General features: G+C 40.0%; 1 protein-coding gene across 2 annotated transcripts in view; it reads right to left on the minus strand.

The window, feature by feature from the left end:
• The window catches only part of THSD4 (thrombospondin type 1 domain containing 4), a 297,164-nt gene that overhangs the window by 241,319 nt on the left and 36,317 nt on the right, over nt 1-19,528 (minus strand). For both annotated transcript variants that reach the window (XM_005025428.6, XM_027467115.3), the window contains 2 exons: nt 18,653-18,722; nt 3,206-3,651 (listed from right to left, as the gene is read on the minus strand). In XM_005025428.6, the coding sequence (XP_005025485.2) occupies nt 3,206-3,651; nt 18,653-18,722 (516 nt within the window). The remainder of the gene's footprint in view (nt 1-3,205; nt 3,652-18,652; nt 18,723-19,528) is intronic.

Raw genomic sequence — 19,528 nt, forward strand, 5'->3', positions numbered from 1 at the left:
GCTGTGCTAACGGGAACTCCACTCTTCAAAGCTGAGAAGAGCTCCTCTCCTTTTCCAGCGGACAACCCAGAGAACCAGCAGCTTCTTTCTGTGTTTCCATCCTCATTCCAGTGACTATCATTTCCTAGCACATTTCAGTTATGCAAGAACTCCATTTACAGCACATTGATAAAGAGGAAAACACTTAAACTTTACATGGCTAAATGTACTTCACACGACTTTACATTAGGCTTCTCGGTAGGCTGTAGGTACCTCAAATCCAAGCTTCATGTGGAGCTGTGGTTTCTAAAGCCTAACTTAAACACACATGAACTAGCATTCAAAAACTGAAAATGTGAATATCCTTCTTCACAGACAAGGTACTTTACAGTTTATGATAGATAAATTATATGTTGAGCTTTGCTAGAGGAACTGAACAGTTCTTTGTCAGCTGCCTGGAAGTAGGCAGAGAACTTTTCCACTTGTTGCTAAATGATACAAATATATTTGGCTGCTCTGAAGGACTGCTGTTAAAATGTGTTTGCCTTGGAAGCCATCCCATTTCATTTTACCACGCTGTCAAGTGTGAGCTTATCTCAGTCACAAACGTTCATCCCTCTTTTATTGTTTTATGAAAGTCTCCTAAAATTACAGCTTTCATACAGTCCAATACAGCAAATAGAAATATCCCTGAAAGTTTTCCCTGACTGTATACACTGTGAAAACAGATTTTTTTTCCTAATAGCCTGATGTCATTTTCCATTATCAACCATTCGGTGAACATTTAACACTGTTCCACAGCAAGAAAATCCTATCTAAAGTAACTTACATTTTGAAATTCATTTTCCTTATCACCAACAGGACTAGCAATCTTCTTTGTAAAGAAGGTTTGTCCTCTGGACTTTGTAAATTAAGGGAAACTGCTAGGTTTGTCATTCCTACAATTTCATTTTCAAGTAACATTTCTCTTCTCATTCTGTTTTCACAGTCACCACCAAAGAATCTGAAAGTTATGCAATACTGCAGGCTTTAAAACCACCAGGGACCCTCCTAATACAAGATGGAAATAACTTATTACGCAAATAAGATTAAAACACCGACCTTAAATCCACAGTCTTTTGCCAAGGGGCAGTGTAAGGGCAGCGGGGGTGGATATCTGCAGTGGTACAGAAGCTTGCATTGTGCATAGGAAAGCACTGCGGTCTTCAAAAGCAAAGACCTCCATCATGCAGGAAAGTGGAGCCATAACAGACATTACAGTCATTTCAGTATTTCATATTGCAAGGCATTTACTAGGAAATAGCTTCACCTCTGCAAGCAGTCAGATTTATTTTCTGCTCATTGTCCTCTCCCTTTCCGGCCTTAAGTGCAGCAGTTGTTTCAAACTGTTCCAGTCTCTCCCGACCTGCAGAGGCCACCAGAGCAGCAAGGCAGAGCCCAAGGGGAGGGAAGCCCAGCTGTGCCCGCAGCCTGGTAGGTCTGCTGCAGAGGCCAGGCCAGCTGGGATTTCCTTGGAGACAGAAAGTGCCAAGGGGCTGGAGCAAACAGGCTTTGAATGACTTTGTGCCGATGGTTCAAGGCCAAGCTTCCAACATTAGTAATAACTCAGCTATGTACTACAACCTGTATCTGTTACGCTGTGCAGCTCCGAACAGAAATGCATTATGCTAAACGATTAAGTAGGAAAACAGAAGAAAGAAAATACGACTTTTCTCTCAATTTGGTCTTGTTAACACTGCTCATAGAAGTCTACCTCTGGCATTCTCGGAGTTCTTGTAAGATCATCAGTGCAACATTAAAGTTATTCTCGGAACTTCGAGGCTATCCGTTTGCATGGCTTTGAAAGAAAGAGCAGTGATTAAAGGGAACGGCCAACACCTAGGATGATCAGCATCTGAACATCTGGTCCCACTCTTTGAAATTTAAGTTTCATTGAGACAAACAGAAGGAAAACAGTTTAATTTCCAATTTCAAATATTATTTTAGACAGAGAAAGTTTCTTGCAGGGACCGAGGATGTCTTTATCACCAGAAAATGAAGAGTCATGCTGTCTTAATTGCGTCAGGCTAGAATATTGCCTCAAGGTAACATTGCTTTTTTTGGCTAGGGCCAGTAAGAGATCTTGAAAAAGGAGAGGGAATTATGGTTGACTGCTTCACCTAAGAATCCTAAAGAAGCAGATAAGAAAGAGGTTTTGTATGCTTTTTTTTTTTTAAAAAAAAAAGTACCACCACACACACACAAATAAAAATCACTCCACACATCTCCCAGAAGAGGGCTGAGAGGGAAAGAAGCAGAGAACTTCCACCTGCTGGAACACATAATCTGAGGAAAGACAGAATACAGAAGTTTCAGGAACACTCCCTCCCAGGGGATCTTCCATGCCTGTTCTCCTCAGTTTCCAAACTGGAAACACATCTGTTTTCTTTTCATACACGTATATAAAAACCTGATAGTTTTAGCTGCAACAAATGGCAGACTGGTATCTAAGAAGAGAACAAAGCGTTTTTCCAGAAAGGAGAGGTTGTTGAAATCAATTGTAACAGCACAGTTCCATCCAGCCTTAAAGACTGAACAGCAAATACTAAAAAGTTGATAGCAACAGGTAGACTGTTTAAAATATTATACGTATTAAAACCCACTCCACCCCCCCCCCTTTATTTTTGTTTCAAACAGGAAATTTTGCTAAAAGAGGTGGTAGAAAACAAAGGGAAACAGAAAGCCCAAAATAGAAACTTTCTGAGAAAAAAAAAGCAAAACAAAAACACAGTTTTGATTAGAAAAAGTGAACAGACAGGTGGCCATTCTTCCCAAAATGTTTCACAAAAATTTTTTTTCAATCAATTAAAAATAGAATGGGTCTTGAAGTTAAGAATCTAATGATAAAGCTACTACTTAAGATTTTTATTTTTACAAAGGTGATGGGAGCATCAAATAAGTAACAGAAAAGGAAAAATATCTCAGTAAACCAAATTTTAAAGAGAAATAAAGTAAGCTTCTTAGCACAACTGTGAAATTATTATATGTGTCCAGGGGTATTATCATATCAGTAATTAACATAGGTTTGATTCCTGCTTTTCACAGAAGATGGCAAACATTATGAAAGTCAGCCTTAATCTTTAATGACTTTTCCATAGGTATTAAAAAATATTGACTCTACTGTGATGTGCCATTCTTTACATATATCATTCATAGCAAGAATAAAACGTGTGCACAGACACCGTACCTCTTTTCTGCCTTGGCGTTATGCCTCTGGGACTGAGAATGCCGGCTGCCTCGCAGAGCTGCCCTGCTCAGGTGGCTGGTATTGTGGCCTCCTGAAGAAACAGAGGCCCGAAGGCCAGCCCAAAGCTGCTGCTCTTCATTCCTGTGAAGCGGCACAGACGTACGGATGGCAGAAATGACGTGGCCAGGATAAGCACTCAGTGAGTCCTCGCGGTGGCGGGGATTCTGATGAGCAAGAGTTCTCTCCGAGGCCGGGTACTGCCGCCCTGGCCGTCGGTAGCCCCTTTCGCGGTAGTATGCTGGGAGGCAGGGCCGTGTTTGCTCCATCACACCTCCACTGCAGCTCCTAGAGCAGGCAGACCAGGGGCCCCAACTTCCCCACATGCCTGGGATTCCTGCACTGCTATCTTCAGAGGCATCGCTTTGCTCTTCTATCCTCTGGGGAACCTGTAGACACAACAGATTGACTTAGGAACAAGAACTGACAGTGTAACATGAAGGTAGTACTGATATCTTTTCTAAGCCCTTCACTCTGCATCACATAATGGAACTAAACTACATGGGAAGTGACTTGCCTTATTCATTTCCTGACGGTGGCTGCCTCTTCTGCTAGTACAGCAGGTCTCCTACAGCCACCATCCATTCAGATGAATGGATATGGTTTAGGACTCTCTGGATAGCGTAGGTTCTCTTTAGTCCTCAGCAATGGAAAACATTGTGCAATGCAAAGCTTTGCACTGAAAACTGCATCGATATTAGCGAAAATCAGGAGGTAAGGTCATCTTTGGTGACAGCTTAGGTCAACAAATACTGACTGCTCTCTTCCACTCTGATGGCTGAACAATGGAAATTGCTACTGGCAAACTCAGGCTGCAAAAATATTTCAGGAACTCCCTTCTAATGTGGAACTTTTTAGGAAAGCAGTAACGTAAGAAGACAGGCTGATTGCCAACCAGGCAAAAATATTGCAATAGTTAACTCTTATACCACCGCTTCCCTTCCACCCTCATTATTAATTCATGCTCTTCCCAGAACACCTCAAGGAAAAGAACTGCTTAGGATGACATGCCCAAACCCACATTCACAGAAATCACTATCAAACTCAATAAGCAGAAATACGAGACAAATTGTTGGTCTCAGGCATTCAGCGCTATTTAGCCTGTGCACACCATTCAGCAGCACATGGACAGGGAAACAAAGAAGAGTCCCCAAAAGAGGGTGTTTTCCTCCGGATACAGCTATGGAGGATTACAAATGAGAATCACACAATCACGTAGGTTGGAAGAGACCTCCAAGACCACCTAGTCCAACCTCTGACCTAACACTACCAAGTCCTCCACTAAACCATATCACTAAGTGCTACATCTCAAACGAGGATGGAGCCAGGCTCTTCTCAGAGGTACCCAGTGGCAGGACAAGAGGCAATGGGCACAGACTGGAACACGAAGGCTCCACCAGAACATCAGGGAGCACTTCTTCACTGTGCAGTGACCGAGCACTGCCAGAGGTCATCCACAAAGGCTGCGGGGTCTCCTCTTGGGAGATCTCCAGAAGTCGCCTGGGCAGGGTCCTGGTCAAGGTGCTCTGGGTGCCTGCTCGGGCAGGGGCTGGGCTGGATGGGCTCCTGAGCTCCCTGCTGACCTCCACCGTGCTGTCATTAGGAACGGCACAGGCTGTTGCTGTAAGGAGAGTTAACCCTTCCAGCTGCGGTCAAGTATTTAAACAACCTGACCTTGATGTTGGCAATGTATCAGCACAGCCTACAAGTGACAACCACCCATCTCCCTGTGAACTTGTGCCCCAAGTTCTACACATTTCTGGAGCTAGATGTAGTCAGGATTTCTTTGCGTTTCGCAGTGGGCAGAGTGTTTAACTTTGTCGCACAGAAAATAGAGCCATTTTGAATTAAATGCACAGTTGTTGTCTCCCTTCTCCAGCTTGTTAAATCACCGGTTTATCATAATGAAAGCAGGCTTCAAATGCCCAATTCTCACAATTGTTAATATGCACAGAATTCTTCTAAATTAGCATCCTTTAAGCGTTTACTTATACTCCAGATAACCTTTGACCAACAAGCACACATGTCTATCTTTTCAATTAGGAGATAAAAAAGGCACTAACCACAACCAATCGCTTGCCATACCTATACAGCCCCATTCAAGTGTCTGGCTACCTCAAAATGAGCTTTGGAGAAACAGCCATGTCCCTCTGCACGGCACTTCTCCCCACTTCAAAGGATGACCTTCTAAAACATAGCTTCCTTTAATAATTTTGGCTGAAACATTATTGTATAGCACTAGAAGATTAACATCTACATAGTTTGCCTCTAGTCACAGATAACACGCGCAGTCACTAACTGAACTGCAAACCACCCATGCCCGTCAGCACACGTTACTGATCAGCTCGCTATTCACATGGCAGGCTTTGGTGGAATGCGGTTTGCAAACATGGGTTGAATATACCATTACAATATGAAAAGCCAAGCCAGCGTAGGGTTTGTGGTGCTGCTGTGGAATAGTCAGTTGTGGTCTACATAATCTGAAACATTTCCCCCCTCTGAGGTTGCTCTCGCTCTTTCATCACCAACCACAGAAAAAACTGCATTTAATTATTACTTCTGAATAATAAAAAGCATCTGCAATAGTGTGACGTGCTCCCCATTTCACTAGTGTTATTTGAAAACGGGAGCAGATGTCTCTGTATTTAATGTCTCTTTTTCTTCTGCGGGTACCCCATTTGGCATCAACCTTTTAAATCCAATAGCCTGTACAATCTAATAACCACATAATGTCAAAATTATGAATAACATGCAACAAGGTCTTGGTTTCTGGCTGTTATATTTGCAGTCATATCCAATAACAGAACATCACTGGCTTACAATATGACCAACTGAATAAGCTGTTCTTCAGTTAGCTATTTTTTCAGTCAATATTCACAGTTCACACATACGTTACACATTAATGTAGCTCTACCACAGATACAAAATGATAACTCTTATATAGTTATATAGAGACACTCTTCTGGTCTGAGCCCAGTTTGCAGTCAAATTTACTTATTGTAAAACCAACACTTCATTGGTTTCAGACAAGGCACATTTCATTTGTCTGGACTACATCATAATCATTTCTATGACGGTTCAGTGCACTTTTTTCTTTCTTTTGAAGCCAAAGGCATTTATATAGGCACCGACTAAAATCCATTAGTCTGAAAGCAAGTCAAATTAGCACTAAAATAAGAATTATTTCATTAATCAGCAATAGAAATTAATATAATAGCCACAAGTATTGACCTGTTGCAGAGAGAACTTTCTGGCTGCCATACCTCATTGCAACAAGAATTGTTCCATATGAAATGATACTTCAAATGACTGAAGGCAATAAAATGTCATTTCACGCCACTTAATCTTCACAGTAAAACAGTTCTAGACATAGCACTGGAAAGTTTAATCTAGCTATTTAAATCAGAATCTAATAATCAAACCAACTAAAAATAACAACGTAGTGTCTTACATTGATATGCAAATATTTACTTTTAAGGTCTTACAGTCTTACTGCTAGGTTGTAGTAAAAATTCTAAAAAAGGGATTTTCAGTAGCAAATTGGGTTATGTACTTTTTTTAATTAAGGCCTCTATTTTTTCACTTTGAGAAAGACGGGGGGCCAACGATGACTCTTTAGAGAACAATACAAGTGGTTAGTGGTAACATCTACTTAGTAAAACCTACTAAGACAACCGAATAAATTGAATCTGTTTAGCTTATGCAACAGAAAACTTAGGGGGCAATAATTAGACTTACCAACAGTTTAAATTAAGCAAACAAAACTATTCATCTTCTCTTTGCAGCAAGTTGTTCTCCATGTCTATGGACTTTATGACAAGGAACAGTGGATTTAAATTTTAGCAGAGGTGATCCAAGTTAGTAGGAAGAAGTACTTGGAACAGGCACACAAAGCATGGGGACTGAATACCTGAGGAGCTGCTGGTACCACTGCCTTGCAGGCCAGTCCCCAACCTCTGTCAACAGCAACCAAGCTAGCACGGACCTTCCCAGGGGCAGAGCAGAGCACCTGGCCTACAGGACTCACAGGTCTCTGCCCGCCCTTAGGTCCTATTTCCAAGTTACCTTGCAGCCAGCAATGAATTCTCACAGTGCCCTAGGATACAGCCAGGAAATTACAGGTAGCTAAGGGAGACAGCAGAAGTATTCCAAAATACTTCGGAAACACCACAGACTGCAGGATTCCTGGCTCTAGGTCTCCCCTCGCTTTAAAAATTACCCAAACGGCACAGGTTCTCAAGGGAAGAGTTTGAGCCCGCACAGGGGACAACCAAAAAACATACTGAATTTTCCTTGCTGAGCTAAATCATGAAAGCAATTTCTTTAACAGAACAACACAGCCCACAAAAGAGAGATCAACTAAGCCATTTCGTCTACTTTCCCATAGTTCATGATTGATTGCTCCTTCAGGAGACAGAGTAATAGCCATTGCAACCATGTAAGTACCATCAAAAAGATGTCTATCTACTGCAAGTTAATCAACCACCAAGGGGTTTATTCTATACATTCAATCTATTCTCCCCCTTTGTTTCACCCCATAATTATAGCCCTTTCTTTTCTGTGCATTCTTCAATTATTTGGCAGCACAAGGCTTGTAAGTAGAAGTAGCAATTTCTTGTGTGTTTATAAATCAGCTTGTTGTACAAGACCTGTAAGATAGTATTTGTGATTTAACTTACAGTTTGGGAACTCCAAACAGAGCCAGTTAACAAACCTATTAAGACAGCAGAAGCCAACAAGGCAGTGATGGAGATTTTTATGCATGTGACAGGTAAGAAAACACATTCCATTTCCTCTTCTTTCCCTAATTTTCCCCAGGTCCATGCAACATGCTTCATATTTGTTTCTTTGAGTTAACTAACAAAGTCAGGAATGGTAATTAAAAACACATCACCAAAATCTTCTCTCAGAAAAAATGTCTGCAAGTCCCATGGACTTAAATGCTAATTATGCATTTGTTGTGTTCTGCTTAAACAACCTTCAGTACTAGTTCTGTGCAAAACTAAACAAATGCACAGGGAATATTAAAATCCATGGAATCTGATCCTATACACAGAACTACATCCAGAACTAGCAATCAATATTATAATGAAATGTGGAGGTGCTACAGTGCAATTAAGTTTGACTTCAAATAGTTTCACATAGACATTGCCACTTACTTTGAAGACAGCAGGCATGAGTGTGTAGATAACACAGTTACAAAAACTCAGAATACCATGAGTAACAAACTGAAAAACCCGAAAGCAGAATACGTTAGGATGCTTTGTCTCTTGTTTCCTTAACTACATTCACCTTTATTTTTTTTTTATGCACCGAAAAAATCAGACTTTACTAATGTGCACAGACTTGCAGCAATGACAGTTCAGTATGACGGAGAGTCCTGCCAGTAGGTGCCAGGGCCCTTCAGAACCAACTCCTGCTTTTGCCATTTCTAAGAAGAGTCCCACCTCATTTTTAAGCTGTTTTTTTCTGCATAACCCACAACATCCCTCATTTGCTTGGGCTGCTCAGGCCTCTCTTCTATTCTCATTCAAATTGATTTTAAAGACCTACTTAGTCCTTTTGCTGTGCTTCCAACAGAAAGTCTCTAGTGATTTAAGAAAAAGAAGGAATTGGCAATTGTTTCCTTTCTCCTAATTGTCTGCCTGTTTGCTTACCCTGTACACCCGGGGGGCCAGAATACACTTTTTGTCTTCCTCTCTCTGGAATGTCTGCTATATCAGCAACAACTGCAGATATATAATTTGAATAATCCAGTCTTATCTTTAACACTCCTCTTTTTGAAACAGGTAATTTTCTCTTCTGTTGCACAGTACTTCAAGATTACAAAAACTTCACAGAAAAAAAACTTATCACTGCTGCATTATCAAGATTTCTTGCTGACAAATCAGTCCCAGAGTAAAATACATGTATAATCCTGGAAGTTTTTTCAGACTTGGTTCTAAATTTAGCATCTGGTGGGATGAAGGCCTAATCTGAAGCCAGTCTGAAGTTTAATTACCAGCATGCTGAGATCCTTCCAACAGATTCATCCAGGCTAAGTTCTCAAAACACAGTAGAGCAGGAGAGAGGAAAGAAAAGAACTACATAGCAGTAATATTGTTCCTCAATTACAATCATCTTTTGAGATCTTTTAGATCCTTCCAGTGCCCAGGAGAGCTGGTATTTGGATTCTTGAGATAGTTTAGGTGCCTTTGTAGCAAATAATGAGACCCAGCCCTAGGTGACTTGTTCTGACTGTTCCTTTTTTGAATGCAATGCATAAGATTTTTTTATATACACAACTCTGATTTTATGATATATACACCACAACTGAGCATATTAGTAAGTATTGCAAGGTTTCATTTAATCTGGAAACTGACTCCTTAACTGAATGCTTTATTTACTTTATAACTTCAAGAGTATGTTGGACAGCTTGCGTCCTCATTGTCCAAGAATTCAGAAGAGAAGAAAACTGGTGTCACAGCTACTGCAGCTTATAAGCTTTGCAGGTCTCACTGTGGAATTTGTCAGTTACTTCTACAACAGCAGTTGGTTTATGTACTCAGCATGTACTGAGCAGAGACTGTAAATTTATCTGGAGCTAAGAAGTTCATGGCATCAGAGAGCAGCTGTCAGATCTTTGTAAGATCCACTAACTTCACCTATTTTTAGAGCATTGTATTTTACAGCATCAGCATTTCAGCTTGCTTATTTCCCTAGCCTGCACCAGCGATTGTGTGTAACCTGTAAGTAACTATTTACAGACACACAGTTAAACACATTAGCATGAAAGTATTCTTCTACAAAACCTCCTCTCCTGGAGAGTTGTATCAAGCCCATGTAAAATATGAATATATTTTTATCATATAAAACACCTTGCCCATTCAGTAATGTTCACCACTTCACCAGAGCAGAAGTAAGAAAAGGACACGATGTGAAGTAAGAAAGTGAGAGGACAGCAAGAGAAAATATCACGTTCTGAAGCTTAGAAACTCGCCTGTCTGGGCTTGTTAAACCCATTAATTAGTCATCACTTTGTACCTACAGTAAAACAGAAACAACTAAAATGACAAAACCTTATAAATTTCACCTTCACCCTCTCAATCACAGGATGAAGATTTCACAAATCACTTACAGATCTTTCTTCCTAATGCATTTGAATTTACACAAGAAGACAGCGCAAAGATCGAACAAAGTGATATAATTCACATGCACAGAAGGAAAGAATTGAGTAGGTCTATTGGTTCCTTTCTTACTTGCAAATTTTAAGGATTTTAGAAATGTCAAGTTGTCCTATAGAATGTTAACATCCCTGGTAGCTTTTAGGCAGACTAATTCTCCATTAAATCACTGCCAAATGCCATTGTTGTCATTCTTGTAGCTTTAGTCCCATGACAAGCAAGGAGCCTTCCCTTACCTTTAGTATATCAGAACCTCAGTGTTACTGAATTCAGTATGACACCCTGTCACAGACTACATCTTACATAGAAAAAGTTTCCTTGAATTCTTACAAGGCAGCAATCACTCTGATCCGGAATCGAACATTTCAGAAAAAAACAGCAGTACACATGGCATTAAAATACAATGCAAATTTCTAGTACTGCCTCCATGAGAAAAGTCAGAAATAAGATCCACATCTTGGGATTTCAGCAGCAATTGTTGAAACTCCACAATGCAAAAACATCCCTAAAGAGGAAGTATCACTTGAGCTGAAAGCCACAGACATTTCATACGCAACTACTTGTGCATGAAGATGACGACTGACAGTGCTGCGCTTATTTGACAAACACAGATTTTAAATACTATAGGATAGTTCGTCTTATTCAACCAGCATACACACAAATTAAGTGTTCAGAAAAGTAGAAAACAGCAGATAAATTGGAGGCCCATTTAAACCAGTATTATGTTCTGATTTGGTGAAAAAGAAAAAGTTCAGGGAACAGTGCAAGGCCCAGGACACATTTAGAGAGACATACACAGACCCCTCTACTTCCAGCTAATCAGTAATTTAAGGGCATCCCTCAGCTAAACACCAAATTCAAATTGTTGTGTTTAATAGCCACTAATGGACATAACATCCATGAATAAAACTAATACCTTTCTTAGTCTATTTATAGTTTTGGCTTCCAAAATACCCCACATTTTACAATTCGGTTATCCATTGTTCTTTGAAGAAGTGCTGCTTCTTCCACTGGTTAAGCATGAAGCTTGATAATTCCACGGTGTACCTCCACATTTTTTCATTATGATAAATAACAAGTGCTCATTCCGCACTTGTTATTTATCATTTCACCATGCCACAATGTTTGACCTGAAACCAGTAACACAATTCCACTTGGTGATCTCTCCCTGAAAATCATCAGCCCTATTCTGCTCTGTCTCCCTTTGTACATGAAACAAGCAAGAATTCAGATTATCCTCATTCTCAGTACTTTTTCCAGTTTGCGATGCTGCACATGGTACTCCAAATTGGAGTTAACGATGGACTTTCACAGTACTAACGATCACAATGCTTGGTGAAAGTATATACCTTTTAATCAGCTACCTAATTAAGCAAGTTGCTATAGCCACAGCCAATGTTCCTAGGCATTTTGCAGATACTCAGCATCTTACATACTCCTAAATTCAAAACTATTAAGTGATAAAAGACAATCTTTAGATCTGGAACTATCTAAACCAACATTGCTGGTTTTCTCCAATTTTACTTTACATAAAATATTATATTTCCTTTCTAACATGTTATCCAGGAATTCTTTTTTCTGGTTAAATACTCTGAATCCCAATGGATTCATGAACAAATTAACTACATCATACTCCTAGTTATACATGCGAAAGGCATATAAACAGACATGAATGTCTGTTTTGCAAAGCTTTATGGAACTATTTTTTAACCAAAGACAAAGAAATTGTGTCCAGAGGGGCATTTTATCACCTGCTCAGAACACCACCACCAATGTTACTCACTCAGTTAACTCATGTCTGTGTGCTGGATGCAAAGTGGAATTAACAGAAGCTTGCATACGTTTGGGGTATTTTGTTTTGTTTTAATTCTAAACTATTATCATATTTGTCCTGTGCTTCCCAGAGCAAAGAGCTCTAATCCAATTAATATTTCTCAAAGCCCCTCATCAGGCTTTAAGCATTTTTAAATTGTCCCTTCCATGGACCCCCTTCTCATTATACCACACCTGATGACCCATGCTAGGAGGCCAAACCATTGACATCATTATTAGAGGATTGTCAAAGCACTTGGAAAACTTGACTTTGTCCTATTTCTTCCACTACCCGAGGGCTGCCCCTCCTTTATTTCATAATTCTTTTGACTGAATATTCTGCTAGGGCACAATCCATCATAAAAGATGTCCACACAGCTTTTAAAGCAACCAGGTCCAGCCTAAGGATTCAAAACACTGGTATAATACATTGTGGTTATTAAAAAAAATCTGTATGTCATATTCAGGATGAGATTCGGTATTCCTCATGAATGTTTACCATGTTATTGTATAGCTGACCAATGGTCTGTGCCCACAAAAGAAAAGCTAGTCTCTGTCCTGTTAAAATTTCATGAGTGTACAAAGAAAAGCAGGCTGACTCACAGAAACTAGAACTGAACTAAGGTTCAGAGCACAGCATGCCAAATTTTGAATGGGCTGAGGAAATTATAGTTTAGTTTTAGAGCCTGTTCAAGTGTAACATTATAGTATTTCCCTGCCAGCATTGTAAACACATCTATGGAACTGATTTAATTCTTTCACCAGTCTAAGCATCTTAAAGGAATATTCTTCCAATATTAGTTCAGCTGATTTCCAATAAAGACCATACCTATATAGCCATGACAATTTCCCAGCAGAAAGTCTTTACAGTCCATTTTACAGCCCTACATTTGGAACGGCTATATTTTAAATGCCTCTTACAAGAAACATGTGGCACACTGGTGGTTTGATAAAAAGTAATCTACCAAAAACCCCCTGAAACTTGTAGATAACAACTTCTCAGATCTCTCAAGGCTAGCAGAAAAATGGAGCAGAGGCCAAGCAAAACATCATCACACAATGTGTATATGTCCGCCTGGTTAGTATGCTCTGCCATTTTAATCCTTCAGTGCGTTTTGGAAGCCTTTAATCAGAGATGTAGTAAAACGTTTGAATTTTACAGTACATGGTAAGTGTAAATACTACCAGCTTAAACGATTTGGGTTTCCGCTCTTTGTATAAAAACTCTGTCTGAACATCTGTGCCTGTGAAGATTAAAGGGCTAAAAAGCCTGGAAATAGAAGACCTTTGTATTCACAAATCACCGAAGAGAGCTACAATGCCTGGAAAGCTTAACTGCCCCTTCAACCAACTTTGACCACATCTGAAGAGACTTGAACATTATTTAAATAGCCTAGAAAGTAAACAGCTCTGAACAAATTCAGAACAGTTTTTGTGCCAGAGCTTGAAGCTTCCTCTACGTTTGGATAATTTTTTTCACACCAAGACCACCTCCGTTGCATTCTGTGAGCTTACTGTGCGAAGGCAGTGGTTTCTTTCCATTTTGCTGAGAGACCAGTAAGTACTTTCAAGTAAACAGATGGCTCACTCCTAACCTCGCCTCCAGCACTTGTATATAATCACTCCTTATCTGGAGTGGGATTGCTTCTGATTTAGAGTAACAGAGAGATGATAAGCATCAGGACCTCATTATAGCAGAAATTAGGCTTCTTTATTTTAATAAACTATTTCCTCATCACCGATTACCACCTGTGATCTAAGTCACTCAGCTTCTGTTACTACCCCAGGCCTTCTGCAGGTCGATCATCTTCAGCCGTGCCAAAGCTGTTGCCATTCTGTTGTATTTCCACACTCAGTGAAATTCTTTGGGGTCCACACGTGGTGTAGACATTCATTTGATTTTAAAAAGATTTTTAAAAAGCTTGCCTATTACCTTGCAAGTTCACCTTCTCTGGAAAACAACCAGAGAAAAAAAAGACTGTCATTTTTCCCAAAGAAATACAGAACAAGCTTTAAGCCCCTGATGCCCCATGCTTAAGGAACCCAGTACTTTTAATAAATAAATAAATAAATAAATAAATTCAGAGTTCCATTATAAAGCAGGTTAAAAATAATGAAACCATTGGGCCTTGATTTTCAGTGTATTTGCACAAAATAATTTTTTGACTCCCTCTCCAGCAGGAAGCTGGAGATTAAAAATTACCTAAATTACAAATTTAGGTAATTTTATTACCTAAAGCACGTTAACCCACAGCGTGGACAGGGAATTGGTTACAGCCCTGGGAGAGCAGCAACCTTCTTACAGGTGGTGTTCTGGACACTCTGTTGCATTAAAAGGGTAAGTTTAAAGGAAACACCTTTGCACAGTCTATATCACTCACCAGTTTCCTAAAAATCCCTGCTAATTACAATATAAACACTGACAGCCAGAAAGGCTCCATTTCCCCCTGGTTTCAGTGAGTGTAACAGCACGTATATCTATCTGGTTAAAGTCAAGCACCTGCGCTGAAGGCGTGTGGATATGCTGACCTGTAGCACGCTGCACGAGGAGTATGAGCTACGCTCAGTTTTATGGAACTGATGTATAGGGAGATGTAGCAGCAATGCACAACAGGTATCTTATAAACAACGAATACATTGCAGAAAAATGAGCGGCACCAGCAAATAGCTGTAAGCAACACGTACACACACGCACGGGCAGTAAGCTGCCCCAGCAAAACCCTCTGGAGTGCGTGCAGCCCAGCAGGACAGAGCCACAGGAACCCCACAGCAGGGCTGTTAGCAAGAGCTGGTTTGCAGCTTAGCAAGTCCTGACAAGCTACAGATTTCACTCCCTGCTGACCTTGGGGGGGAGCTTTGCCCTACCTGGATTCCAAGGCAGGATTACTCAGGGCTTTCTGTTACCAAGCTCCCAACACGCAGCCGAGGCAGAAGCAAGGTGGTGCCCAGCTGCGGTGGAGATCCCACGGCACTCCTCAGAACTGCTAGGCATTAGCTCTGATGCCTTGGCCAAAAGCCAAGTGTAGATACTAACTGCTTTGTCTAACTTCAATTTCCCCCAGTTTCAAGGATAGAGTAGATTAGCTTCATGCTTCACATTTTACATTGTTACGGTGTGTTCAGCTTCATTAGGCAGCCCTATCCTTTTCAGCTAGCAGAACAATGACTTTTACAGGGTGTGGGAGGGTTAACCAACAGTAGACATTAAGAAACCGCCACTCACCGTCACTATCACAACATAAATGCAGCTGTAGGAGCGCATTTATACACAAAATTTCCTATACGAATCTTAACATTGATATAATTGTCACAAGTAGTAACCAAATTCCTATCATCTGAAATAGCACGGGAAGTTATCGTACTCTACACACTCCCCCTCTACATTCACACTTGGACCTCCATCTTCTTTCTACAGCCCAGCAGAAGGGACCATTCCTAACACCGTAAGCCCTGGGCAGCAGTGTAGTGTAATGGAACAAGCGAGCAAGCCTGCCACAGAAAACAAAAATGGAAGACAAAGACAGAAAAAAATAAAGAACCCATTCATTCCTTGATTTCTTTACAGACAAAGGAGAGCAAGAGAAAAGCTCGTCTCCTCACTTTTATCCCTCAAAGTACATTGACCAATTCATCCAAGAAAACGCCAGAATTCCTGTAAGTCTTAGTGTTTGATTTTACTTGTCATATATAACAGTCATGGGACGAACGTCAGGGAGGTGTATGACTGCCCAGAAAAAGATCTAGCCAACCACAGAAATGTGGGTGTTCAGCAACTTTAAAACTCTAGATAGAGGGATAGGGGCATGGGGCAAGGCAAGCAGAGGCAATGCGTTATTTCTAATCATCTTGTCCTGAAGCGAATGGGAAGCTCATAGATCCCCATGGTCAGTCCACAGTGACAGACTGGTTTGATTAAAAGAAGTTCTGATAAGCTCCTAACTCGTGTTCTGCCAACACAATCAACACAGTGCTATTACATGGTGGATTTAAGGAGAACAGAGAAAACAGAGGTGACTCAGAGATTAATCCTAGAAGCAAAACATCCATGGCTACTGAAAATAAACAAAATACCAACACCAACCCCTAAAACTCCAGCAAAAACAGAAAAACTTAATCTTGCAAAAAAAAACTTTATACTATAGATAGGGAAGTAACATCTGAAGTAGCTGTTAAGTGTAGAAATTCCCTCTCATGAACAGAAGTGCTATTTGAGTAATGATGAGTTTTGGCCATTACATTGCAGTGCTACTCCGGTACATCTCCACGGGTAACTCAACTGATCTAACAGCTCACCACAGCAAAGCGGAGGAATCTTGCTCATCTCATTCAAGTACTTGACAAATATTGCAGTGCCCCAATGAAAAGCTTGTGAAAGCAAACCCTGACATTTCTTCCATGCATTGAAAATCAGATGGATAATATACTGTTCCTCCATTAAAGTCAGTAGTAATATACAACTGGGCAACAAAAAGATGCACGTAAATTCAAAGAAACTACACTGCTTCAATGCTACTACTTAATAACAGAAGCAGGAAGTTAATACAAAGCAATATTTACACCAGAATTTTTTTTGGACAATCTTTATGACTGCATACACTACCAGTTTCACTAAAATAAGCAAAGTACAGCTATAACTACAGCTTACTGTTTTAATACAGCAACATAGGATCAGTTAACAATCCACCCATGGATGACTTCTGAAAAGCTGGGAATACAGACTCCAGTGTTTGTCCAGGAAGAGGACTGTTATGTTTCATAGTTTAACCTTTGGTTCATCACAGCATGGCACTTAACAGAAAAGGTTAAATAGTATTTATTCAATAAAATAAGTGTGGGGAGAGAGAACAGAGAGCTTAACTGCATGATGAGCAGCAGGAGGGCTGTTCATATGTCCAGTACTGATGGACAAGAGAAGTTAATCACTCAAATATTAAGAAAAGATTTCAGTTTAAACAGTTTGAGACAGCTTGGTTGATTTTTAAACACAAATGGTGATTATTTGGTTTCATGCAAAGTTTCCTCCTCCTTTTGCTACTACTGATAAATACTCTGGCCTCATTGAAGAGGTTGGTTGATATTTAGAAATTATATTCTATGAACGTAAGTTCAAAGTAAGTTAGATAAGGAAAAAAACCAACATCCTAGAAACTACTGACCAACACTACAATCTTTGTATTCCAGAAGAAACCATAAAAATCTTTTGCATAGTAATTTTTGTTTTTACCTAATGATCTTACAAGTTTAGTATATTTGCATTATTCACCAAACCTGTGCGATGTACATTACTTGACATCTTTTAATTATTAATTTACTGGGTTTGAGTACCAACTTAGAGATGATACAGATACAAGATCACAGACTACATAGAAACAGAAGTGCACTCAAAAGGTTTCTCCCTCATGTCTCTGACAGAATCAGCAATACCCTCATTCCTGGCAAATATCTGTCCAACATATTCACCAAGCCTCCATCATGGAAATGCTAGAAGTTATCAAGTAAATGTGACCTATTATTCATTATATCCTTACTACGGGAATTTTTTTCTAATAATCAAACCCAAATTTCCCCTGCCAATTTCAATCCTTTACTTCTCATCTATTCTACTGCAGAGGTAAAGAATACACCTCTCTTTGGCGCTTCAGAGTATCTGGAGATTATGTCTGCTCCTCCCCCTCAGTCTTCTCTTTAGACTAAACAACCCAAATTCGTTCAAACTCCCCTCAGAGGTAAAATTGTAAAACCTCCCGAGAATAATTCACTGCTGCCCTCTGTTTCCAAATCATCCACTACTTTCCTGAAAAGCAGTGCAAAAATCTAAATGAAGTTTTCCAGCTGAGGCCTCACTAATACTGAGAGGGATAGAAGGGTCCTCTGTACTGTGTGCTGGCTGCATGCCTTCTTAGATGCGCATGTGAACTTTTCACAAGAGCACAAGAAAAAAGGTTTACAGTTTCCAGCTCCAGTCTCTAGCAATTTCAGTTTTAACACCTAAGTGTGGTTTGGGTCCAGTATCTGCTTCAGATGCTTACAGATCTCTGTAAGAAGAAGTGCTACCTATGAGCAACTGGATGCTTCTGCTAATCACTCCATACTTGAGTGCTGTTCTCACTGACGTGAATTATTTCTCCCATTTGTCTTACATGATGAAAATGCTCTAAACTTTAAGCAAGCTGTCACAGCTGTATTTGTGACCTACAACACACCATACACTTTCATTATATCTGTTTATAACACTCACCTGATTAACTATGATGGGACTCTTTTAAAAACATATATATTAATATGAAAACATACACACACAACAAAAGCTACATTATTCCCAGATCTTTATCTAGATTGCATCACTTCACACATCTTCCTCTGTTTTCAATGTTTACCTTTAAGTACACAATTTCCGAATATTTGTAATGCTTACCTTTCTGTGTTCAATTGAAGGCTGTGGGATGACAAACTGAAATCCCAGCACTGCTAGTGAACTGAGAAGTCTGAAAAAAAACAAATAGAGAAACAGAATACATCATTGCCACTAATCCAAACCACACACACCTATAACCCATTAAAGGGTTTGACGCTGCAAGGGCTTATTTACACATTTAAACAGCATTACTAAGCAAAGCAGACTCACTAAGCTGTGTGAAATGTTCTTATGACATTCTCCTCACTACACAGCAGGCAGAAACAGGTACACACGTTTATCTATAAAGCAAAAGTGCACCAAGTAGAATCCACTAACAGCATTTCATATAACATTATGTTTAAATTAAAATATTTTTCAAAGTGCATACTTTTACACCTCAGCATTTGGTGATTAAATTGACATATGCTCCACAATTTTTCTGAAGTGTTAGGTAAGAGTTCGACCATATGTGGACTGAGTCTGTTTCTACCTCTGGTTCCTCATTTTGCAGATGTACACTCCACCTCCAGCACACAGGAAACATGCAAAGAACCTCCATGATTCTGCAGAATGTAGGTTCTTCCCCAGCTGCCTAACACTTATGGAAATTGAATAACCTAATGGGCACGGAAGATGGAAAGTAGCGGACACAGCTCACCAGAGACTCAGGATAAGCAGCCAAGCATCACCCCAGTCCCCACATCTTCAATCTGAAAGGAGTCATAATGGGAAGCAAGCCCAAACAAACTTTGTTCTGTCAAGCCTCACCACCGTAATGACTCCTAAGAGCCCGTTACAAGTTTGGTTCAGTTAGCTCACTCTTTTGTTTGCTACAACTTGAATAGGGGACTGGTTTGCATCCTCCTAGAAAGCCCTTCATCAGAAAACCCAAAA

The sequence above is a fragment of the Anas platyrhynchos genome, chromosome 11, assembly GCF_047663525.1.
Source record: "Anas platyrhynchos isolate ZD024472 breed Pekin duck chromosome 11, IASCAAS_PekinDuck_T2T, whole genome shotgun sequence".
In the NCBI taxonomy this organism is placed as follows: Eukaryota; Metazoa; Chordata; class Aves; order Anseriformes; family Anatidae; genus Anas; species Anas platyrhynchos.